Raw genomic sequence first — 10,895 nt, 5'->3', positions numbered from 1 at the left:
CATTGCTGTGTTGTTCCTAGGGTGTGTTGGTAGTTGCTAGGGCATGGCTAGGCGGTTGCTAGAGTGCTCTGAGATTGTGTGGGGGATTGCTATGCAGTTGCTAGAGCATTGCTAGGTGGTGTCCTAGGTTGTTGCTATGCTGTTGCTAGGGTGTTCTGGTAGTTGCAAGGGTGTTGCTAGGTCGTTATTAGGCTATTGCTATGCAGTTGCTAGAGCATTGCTAGGTGGTGTCCTAGGTTGTTGCTATGCTGTTGCTAGGGTGTTCTGGTAGTTGCAAGGGTGTTGCTAGGTCGTTATTAGGCTATTGCTATGCAGTTGCTAGAGCATTGCTAGGTGGTGTCCTAGGTTGTTGCTATGCTGTTGCTAGGGTGTTCTGGTAGTTGCAAGGGTGTTGCTAGGTCGTTATTAGGCTATTGCTATGCAGTTGCTAGGGCACTGCTAGGTTGTTTGCTGGGGTGTTGCTATACTGTTGCTAGAGTGTTCTGGTAGTTTTCAGAGCGTTGTCAGGGCATTTTTACTAGGTGGTTGCTAGAGTGCTTTGGGTGTTTCCTAGGCCAGTGCTAGGCAGTTTTTAGGGTCTTCTAAAGGGTTTCAAGGGCAGGTGGTTTCCTGGGCCGTTACTATGTGTGGTTGCTAAGACACCTGTTTTGTGGTCCAGCAGGTGTAAATGTTGTGTTTGATCATTTGGTAAATTAACAGCACACTCTCCTTAAAAAGATAAATGATTTGAGGAATAATTCATGTCTGGACCACAAATGCTTCAGAACGACACACTGATGTTTCATACATAAACCTCATGAGTAATAGTAATAATCATTCTTGACTTGGCAAATATCATTAATATAATTTTAAATAATCCCATGAAAAGCTTGAACTCATACGGGGTCGTCCTGCAGTCAAACATCAGGAACTGATATCTTGGGCTCCCACACACACTTCCCATTGTCCAGACTGGAACCGCAGGATGCTCTCTTTCTGGGAATAGAGTGTCTATGGGAAGTTTTGGACTCTTTTTTTATAGACTGTGATGTCCGGCTTGTAATTTATAGTCCTGGTCACAGAGATCAGAATGATTTTTCAGCTTCACCGCTGGAAGCGCACAGATAATGCATGTGGCTTGTTTTCTGCGGGACAGTCGCAGTTCCCCGTCGTCAGAGATGTCTTCGCAATGTGTTACCATGACGTATCGCTTAATTACAATATATTACATCGACCTTGTTTTGTGAGTTTGGTATTTATTGGAGGGCAAATCTCACAAACAAATGTCATTTCAGAGGAAATGATAAATAGTATTTTGCATAAAGAAAACAAAAAATATTTTCAAGAGTAAAATGTTTCCTGGTATGTTGCTTTGTTGTTGCTGGGGTGTTTTAGATGGTTGCTAAGGCATTGTTTGGTGGTTTCCTAGGGTGTTGCTATGCCATTGCTGAGGGGTTTTAGATGGTTGCTAGGTGGTTTCCTGGGGTGTTGCTATGCCATTGCTGAGGGGTTTTAGATGGTTGCTAGGGCATTGCTATATGGTTTCCTAGGACGTTGTTATGCATTTGCTGGGGTGTTTTAGACTGTTGCTAGGGCATTGCTAGGGCATTGCTAGGTGGTTTCCTAGGACGTTGTTATGCATTTGCTGGGGTCTTTTAGATGGTTGCTAGGGCATTGTTAGGTGGTTTCAGGGTGTTGCTATGTTGTTGCTGGGCTGTTAGATGGTTGCTAGGGCATTGCTAGGTGGGTTCCTAGGATGTTGTTATGTTGTTGCTGGGGTGTTTTAGATGGTTGTTACGACATTGCTAGGTGGGTTCCTAGGGTTTTGCTATGTTGTTACTGGGGTGTTTTAGATGGTTGCTAGGACAACGCTAGGTGGTTTCCTAGGGTGTTGCTATGTTGTTGCTGGGGTGTTTTTGGTGGTTGCTAGGGCATTGCTAAGTGATTTCCTGGGGTGTTTCTATGCCGTTGCTGGGGTGTTTTAGATGGTTGCTAGGACATTGCTAGGTGGTTTCTGAGGGTGTTCAGAGCGTTGTCAGGGCATTTTTACTAGGTGGTTGCTAGAGTGCTTTGGGTGTTTCCTAGGCCAGTGCTAGGCAGTTTTTAGGGTCTTCTAAAGGGTTTCAAGGGCAGGTGGTTTCCTGGGCCGTTACTATGTGTGGTTGCTAAGACACCTGTTTTGTGGTCCAGCAGGTGTAAATGTTGTGTTTGATCATTTGGTAAATTAACAGCACACTCTCCTTAAAAAGATAAATGATTTGAGGAATAATTCATGTCTGGACCACAAATGCTTCAGAACGACACACTGATGTTTCATACATAAACCTCATGAGTAATAGTAATAATCATTCTTGACTTGGCAAATATCATTAATATAATTTTAAATAATCCCATGAAACGCTTGAACTCATACGGGGTCGTCCTGCAGTCAAACATCAGGAACTGATATCTTGGGCTCCCACACACACTTCCCATTGTCCAGACTGGAACCGCAGGATGCTCTCTTTCTGGGAATAGAGTGTCTATGGGAAGTTTTGGACTCTTTTTTTATAGACTGTGATGTCCGGCTTGTAATTTATAGTCCTGGTCACAGAGATCAGAATGATTTTTCAGCTTCACCGCTGGAAGCGCACAGATAATGCATGTGGCTTGTTTTCAGCGGGACAGTCGCAGTTCCCCGTCGTCAGAGATGTCTTCGCAATGTGTTACCATGACGTATCGCTTAATTACAATATATTACATCGACCTTGTTTTGTGAGTTTGGTATTTATTGGAGGGCAAATCTCACAAACAAATGTCATTTCAGAGGAAATGATAAATAGTATTTTGCATAAAGAAAACAAAAAATATTTTCAAGAGTAAAATGTTTCCTGGTATGTTGCTTTGTTGTTGCTGGGGTGTTTTAGATGGTTGCTAAGGCATTGTTTGGTGGTTTCCTAGGGTGTTGCTATGCCATTGCTGAGGGGTTTTAGATGGTTGCTAGGTGGTTTCCTGGGGTGTTGCTATGCCATTGCTGAGGGGTTTTAGATGGTTGCTAGGGCATTGCTATATGGTTTCCTAGGACGTTGTTATGCATTTGCTGGGGTGTTTTAGACTGTTGCTAGGGCATTGCTAGGGCATTGCTAGGTGGTTTCCTAGGACGTTGTTATGCATTTGCTGGGGTCTTTTAGATGGTTGCTAGGGCATTGTTAGGTGGTTTCAGGGTGTTGCTATGTTGTTGCTGGGCTGTTAGATGGTTGCTAGGACAACGCTAGGTGGTTTCCTAGGGTGTTGCTATGTTGTTGCTGGGGTGTTTTTGGTGGTTGCTAGGGCATTGCTAAGTGATTTCCTGGGGTGTTTCTATGCCATTGCTGGGGTGTTTTAGATGGTTGCTAGGGCATTGCTAGGTAGTTTCCTAGGGTGTTGCTATGTTGTTTGCTGGGGTGTTTTGGATTGTTGCTAGGACATTGCTAGGTGGTTTCTGAGGGTGTTTCTATGCCATTGCTGGGGTGTTTTTGGTAGTTGCAAGGGCATTGCTAGAGTGTTCAAGGTGTTTCTTGGATTTTTTTGTGCCTTTTCTTTGAGTTTGATATTTTTTTAGGGCAAATCTCATAAGTAAATGTCATTTAAAAGAAGTGATCATTGTATTTTGCATAAATAAATTGAATTATATTTTCTAGATAGTTGCTGGAGTGCTATCATGTTACTGGGCGGTTGGTTGCCTGAGTGTTGCTATGTGGTTCCTAAAGTGTTTGAGGCAGTTTTTGTGGTGTTGCTTTGCAGTTGCTGAGTGAGTTGCTAGGACATTGCTAGGTGGTTTCTGAGGGTGTTTCTATGCCATTGCTGGGGTGTTTTTGGTAGTTGCAAGGGCATTGCTAGAGTGTTCAAGGTGTTTCTTGGATTTTTTTGTGCCTTTTCTTTGAGTTTGATATTTTTTTGAGGGCAAATCTCATAAGTAAATGTCATTTAAAAGAAGTGATCATTGTATTTTGCATAAATTAATTGAATTATATTTTCTAGATAGTTGCTGGAGTGTTTTAGTTTTAATATTTAAATAATATAATTATTTTTGTATTATATTGTATGTATTTTTTATTATATATCATTGTATTATTTTGTAATACATTGCATGTATTATTTAAATAAATAAAAAAATTCACATTAAATATTGGCTACTTGAAAGTTTTCAGATCAGATGTGATCCCTCTGAACTGAAGATCTGCATGAAGATCCATGTTTCATTCAAGAGTGACATGAAGGCAAGTAATTAATGACAATTCATATTTTTGGGGTGAGCTATTTTTGTAATATTTTTCTTACACATTTTCCTTAGTGATTTAAATTTTACTACAAATGGTTAAATGGACAGAGAGAGGAAGCATTCGGCTGGCAGAGAGACGGTGAGTATAATGCACCCAAAACGAAAAGAAGAAAAAACAGACAAAGTGAGGCAAATATTTGAAGAAGACTGGCTCACAGGATGGGAAGGGTATTAATAGGCTTTTATATGCGTATCCCTCCTTATCTCTAAAAAAAGAGGAGTAGAAAAGGGATTAATGGTTGACAAACCTTACCCTTAGGCTCACGGAAAAAAGAAAGAACAATGACGTTAGACATTCAGTTCCATTACTCCATCTCCGTCATGTATGAATGATACTTATACATTTTAATAGCCAATGACTAGTTGTATATTCAACAAGGACTGCCAGAAAGGGGTTTTTAAATGCTTCAGCTACTGAGATCTTCAGAACTGTTTCATAGCCCGCAGAAAAAACTAAACACTTAATGCAGATAATATAATGCAACTATATAGTGAGAATAGCGAAATGTGTAGGATTATTAACCTAATGGAAGTGAAAATGTTTCATATATGTTTTTGTTGTTGAAGCAAGTTCACTTAAAAATTTAAATTTTCTGAAAATGTCCTCACCCTCCGAGATGTAGATAAGTTTGTTTCTTCATCAGATTTGGAGAAATGCAGCATTACATCACTTGCTCACCAATGGATCCTCTGCAGTGAATGGGTGCCGTCAGAATGAGAGTCCAAACAGCTGATAAAAACATCACAGTAATCCACAAGTAATCCACACCACTCCGGTTCATCAGTTAACGTCTGGAGAAGACAAAAGCTGCATGTTTGTAAGAAACAAATCCATCATTAAGATGTTTTTAACTCCAGGTAAAATACAAGTCCATAATCCATAATCCTCCAGTGAAAAAGTAATCTCATCTGAATCAGGAGAGAAATATGCTCTGATCAAGCACTGGTTACAAGCCAAAACAGCTCTAAACAAATACATGGTTGTATTTTGATGTGAGAGACAACAGGTGATGGACTTTATCTCTAAAGGAAATGTTATTATAGATTATGGACTCGTATTTTGGCCAGAAACTATGTTTTAAAGGTAAAAGTATGGAATTGATTTTTTACAAACACGCAGCTTTTGGCTTCACGAGATGGACTGGAGTGGTGTGGATTACTTGTGGATTATTGTGATGTTTTTATCAGCTGTTTGGACTCTCATTCTGACGGCACCCATTCACTGCAGAGGATCCATTAGTGAGCAAGTGATGGGATGCCACATTTTTCCAAATCTGATGAAGAAACAAGCTCATCTACGTCTCGGATGACCTGAGGGTGAGGACATTTTCAATTTGCGAAGCATTCCTTTTAATGTCGAAGATCATGCATCCTGTAAGCATGTTAATTTTTAAGGATGTTTTTAAAATTCTGGTCCTGTGTTGAGTCCCTTGTCCAAAGTTAAATGTGTTCTGAAGCAAAATCTGCAGATCTGCTGCCCATCCAGTGCCATTAGCTGAATAAACTGAGACAGTGAGAGTCAGCAAATGATCCATAATGTAAATGCAGCTCAGAGGAATCAGTTGCCTACCAGATCTGGCCAAGCATACGAATGACTTTTGTGCATTATCCAGTGATGCATTTAGCACAGGCAATTACCACTCACAGTTCTTCAGACAATTAACAAATCTCAAATCTATTCATGCAATTTAGCTATACCTTGATTTATTTTGAATGATTTATCATTTTGTCTGCTTAATCCCTTCACTGCTTAAAGCTTCTGAAGTCTTTTTTCACATCGCCTTGATAAAATTGAACAACTGCGTTTAAATAAACTCAAACCAACTGGAAAGAATGTGGAGTTTTAGGACACTATAACAAATCAGCCTTAGTTTACTGCTTAGAAGTCTTTCTTGTTAGATCCTTTTGTCAAATCCTAAAATGTGCTTCATGTGGTAAAGTGTGTGTGATTGATTTACTGATCAGAAATCCTGTTTTCACTCTTCTAGAACATTTTGTTTTGTCTTCGTCTGAGACTGTGACGGCTCTTTCCAACCATATTTAAAACAGGATTCCCACCAATTCTTTTGTTATGCTCAGCCCTAAAATATTTAATTGGCTGGATATTGTTCTTTTGTTCAGTAAAACGTCCTCAAGTCATTATGATGTGTGATTTGAGCAAACCGTTCTTTTGAGCTGGTTATTTTAAATGAATTGTTCAAATGATTCACAAATTGGTCACATCAATGAATCCTTCTTAATTCAAAAGAAATTACATTTTTTAAATGCTGATCTAGTCATTGCAAAAGACTGGAAAGGTCTTAAAGTTCAAAACGTGTGGCAAGTTTTATTCTGTTTACAATTTATTCTCAGCTGTTGTCAAACAACTGTCATATAATGTCATATTACACCTTTTAAATTTATTTTGGTAATGTATTGTTTGTATTATTTAAATAATGTATCATTGTTTTTTACATAACAATGAACTACTTAAAAGTTTTGTGTCTTGACACAATTAACATAACATATTATTTTTGTAATATATTGAATGCATTATTTAAACAATATATTTGACATTAAAATGGGCTGCTTTAAAAGTTGTTCACAATGGTGAGGAATAATGAATGATAATCATTCATTTAACTTTAGAGTGGAAGGTAACCGGGACATGTTGTTGACAATTTAAATGATATATTATACTTTATACTATATACTTTATATTATATTCACTCATATTATTTAGGCCTAATTTTAATGTATTTAAAAATAAATCAGCCCTGACATGACTGGCGTTATATAGTGTGAGAATATTTATGGTTCTGTACAATATGGAAATGTGTCAAGGCTGATCTTCACGTAAAGCAGACTTTAGGAGGGATGTTTACTCTAGGGTCCGGTGGGTGGGCGGAGGGTTTGTCTGTATGTACTCTAAACTAAAGGACTGAACTGAGCTGCTGAACACCGGTGGGGTTGGCTCCGCGCGCGTTACGCGCCGTGACTGAAATCTGAGGCGGGTTTAAAAGGCGTTGAGCAGAGCCACAGACAGACGAGGAGAGACATTTGGAGATCTGGGTTGCACAGGCATTAGATATTCATTACAAATCGACAGCTACTTGTTTGGAGACGCTTTTTAGCCAAAGCAACTCCAAATGTCTCCTTGAATAAGTCTGGGTCAAGGGCAAAATGGAGATAGTTTATCATTCAACCCTTGTGGGATTTAAATCTCCATCTTTTTGGTTACTAACACAGATATTGAACCACTAGGTTTCATCTGCAGCGTAGCGGAGCAGCGCGCAACGGGACACCGGCGTTTCCATTTACGCACGTCGTTCGCCCGCGTTTTAACGCGTTGGACTGCTGTTATTGTTGACGAATCTTACAATGGGACACCTGAGCAACGCATCGCACCCGGTCAACTCCACCGACCCGTTCGGACGCGACGAAGAAGTCGCGAAAATCGAGATCGCGGTCCTCAGCGTCACCTTCGCGGTCGCCGTGATCGGGAACTGCAGCGTCCTGGTGGCCATCCACAACACCAAGAAGAAAACCTCCCGCATGCATCTGTTCATCAAACACCTGAGCCTGGCAGACCTAGTGGTCGCGTTTTTCCAAGTCCTTCCACAGCTGTGCTGGGAAATAACCTTCCGTTTCTACGGACCGGACTTTCTGTGCAGGATCGTCAAGCACCTGCAGGTGATGGGCATGTTCGCGTCCACTTACATGATGGTTATGATGACTCTAGATCGCTATATCGCCATCTGCCACCCTCTCAAGACCCTCCAGCAGTCCACCCGGAGGTCCCACATCATGATCGCAGGCACGTGGGTCAGCAGTTTGCTCCTCAGCACCCCTCAGTACTTCATCTTCTCCCTCAGTGAGATCCAGAACGGCTCTGAGGTTCAGAATAGTGTGTCTAAACAGAACAGCTGCAGATTTAGGATGTGTGAATCTCCCATTAAAATTCCACACGAGCTTATGGGATGTTTAGTTAACCCAATTTCACCTCATTTTCACATGGTTACAAGACAAATTACTTTAATCAAAACAAATGGATTATTAGTGTAGTCATATATTATTTTACGCTAATATCTGGCAACACAGAAGGCTTAACACCTCGTTCAGAATGACTGAAAACCCAAATAAATGTGAAAAATATTTTTTAAAAATTTAAATCTGTCATTTTTATTGGTAATTTTATCTGTATAAATAAATATAGATATCTATTGTCCTCTTTTTGCTGAAAAAAGACACCATTGTTTTTATAAAACATATTGTTCTGTACGCTGATTAGCCGATACAGTGACTGTTGATTCTAAGGCACATGTTGTGAAATGTTGACACAATGTTTTTGCTTATCGATATGATGCTTGTCAAACTAGAAAAAAAATTGTCATATTTATTTATGCTAATATCTGGCAACGCTCATGCATAATAATTGGTTAAAAATGACAACAACAACAAAAACATGAGAAAACGTTATGTATATTTTAAAACTTTTATATGGATTATTTTATCTGTGTAAATAAATCTGGATATCTCTTTGACTCTTTTGGATTAAAAAGTGACACTATGTAATATACGGTACTTATTATTATAGTTCTGGTTCTGGATGCTGATTGGCCGATGCAGTGACTCTAGATTCTGATTGGATGACGCATGTTCTGAGCTGTTGATCAAATGTTACATTCTACTGTATGCTTGGCAAACTAAAAAGAAAAAGAATGATTTGTTTATTATATATAAATAAGAAATAATAGGCATAACATCTGGTTAAAAATGATTAAAACCCAACTAAAAAAAGTTTATGTTTCTTATACTTCTTTTTTTTTTAATGATACTTTTATCTGCTGTATAAATAAGTCTAAAGATCTAGTTTGGAGAAAAATTGCAATATAATATTATTTTTATAAACATCTTTTTAAAAATGCATCTATATCTATATTTATAGATTATATCTTTTTAGTGTTTGTAAACTATAAACATATAGTTCCGGTCCTGGATGCTGATTGGCTGAGACAGTGACTGTAGATTCTGATTGGATGACGAATGTTCTAAGCTGTTGATAAACTGTTACAATCTATGTTAATCACTGTTGCTGTGTTGCTTTGCTACACTGTAAAAAAAAATCGGGGACATTTACGGTAAAATACCGGCAGCTGTGGTTGCCAGAATTTCACCGTTAAAAATATGGTAGCAATATTTTAGGTTTTACAGACTTAACTTAAATTCACAATAAAATACCGTATTTCATTAACTGATGTAATGTTAATAAACGATTAACCAAAAGCTCATCACAAACAGATCTTCCACAAGCTGAGAAGGGAAATACTAATATATATATATATATATAGAAGGTGCACAGTGTCATTCACACAAACACTGAACACCAACATGGTAACACAGATGATACTGAAATAATGCAGTAAACATTAATTTAACAACATTAGATGTAAGATAAAGCCCTAATGTACACAACTGACAAGCAAAAACTAAGAAGAAACATAGTTACTTCAATGAAAAAACTAAAAATATGTCATGCAGTGAATTCTGGGAGTGTCAATTTATGGTTTTTCACTGTAAATTATACAATGACTTTTTCTTTTTCACTTCCAAAAATCGTAATTTTAACAGTATTTTACTGTAAAATTACATTAAATGTAATTACTGTTATTCACCGCATATAGTATGGAAAGTTACTGATAACCAATTAACAGGTTTTTACTGTAGCATTTTTACAGTCTTTTACTGTTAAAATCACAATCATTTTTTTACAGTGTACCGTAAACAGCCAACAGTGAGACACAGGAACTGTGTTGTGGAAATAATTATTTATTGGACTATTTATTGGAGAGTATCTTTATTTCAAGCATTTACAGTCATTGTTTATGTGTCTGTGCGCGTCTAGATTCGGAGAACACGGCCGTCACTCTGTCTGCGCTGCTGGCCAGTCTGAACAGCTGCTGTAACCCGTGGATCTACATGGTTTTCAGCGGACACCTCCTGCAGGATTTCGCTCACTGCTTCCCCTGCTGCCACAAGATCCAGCAGAGCTTCCGGAAGGAGGATTCGGACAGCAGCCTACGGAGAACCACCCTGCTCACCAAGATCGCCAACCGCAGCCCCACGTGTAGCTCAGGCACCTGGAAAGAGTTCGATCACTCGCCCAAAACCAGCAGGTTGGCTCCGGCCGAGACGTGACGCAGGCGGCCCCTGGGAATGTGACTTTATTGATCCGCACTTTGGTGAGACTCTCACAGCAGGGCTTTAAAACTCCAGGCTTTGGATGCTGATTGAGCTCCAGATGAGATAAAGCACACTATTACTGCTCCGGAGATGCGATGGAGATCATTCTGTTTCGTTTAAGCATGGACTCGATTGAGTCACTTGTAATCATCCAGTAAGAGTCTGGAGCTGTGAAATGAATGCGCATAGCGGCTCAGATCATTTTATGAGAAATTATTGAGTTCATATGGAGATCTGAGCACAGTTTGAGATATTGTTGAGATCTCTTTTGGGACTTCCTCGCTACTTCAGCTGGAATCTCCATTTGATCGTCTCATTGCTGTCGGAGATTCAGTCTTCTTGCTGTAGAACAGATTTTTTAAATACAATTATGTTAATAAAAGTTATATGGACA

The 10,895-nt window shown here is 39.1% G+C and overlaps 1 protein-coding gene across 1 annotated transcript; it reads left to right on the top strand.

Annotated features, from left to right (window-relative positions):
* The first annotated feature begins 7,317 nt into the window (after window positions 1-7,317).
* Window positions 7,318-10,895, top strand: avpr1aa (arginine vasopressin receptor 1Aa). The gene is made up of 2 exons (XM_016230760.1): window positions 7,318-8,155; window positions 10,109-10,895. Exons 1-2 carry the CDS (start codon window positions 7,640-7,642, stop codon window positions 10,454-10,456), a joined length of 864 nt encoding a protein of 287 aa, XP_016086246.1. The 5' UTR covers window positions 7,318-7,639; the 3' UTR covers window positions 10,457-10,895.

The sequence above is a fragment of the Sinocyclocheilus grahami genome, unplaced genomic scaffold, assembly GCF_001515645.1.
Source record: "Sinocyclocheilus grahami isolate Dianchi unplaced genomic scaffold, SAMN03320097.WGS_v1.1 scaffold377.1, whole genome shotgun sequence".
In the NCBI taxonomy this organism is placed as follows: Eukaryota; Metazoa; Chordata; class Actinopteri; order Cypriniformes; family Cyprinidae; genus Sinocyclocheilus; species Sinocyclocheilus grahami.
Note: the sequence above shows the minus strand (reverse complement) of the source record. Positions and strands in the feature narration are given on the sequence as shown.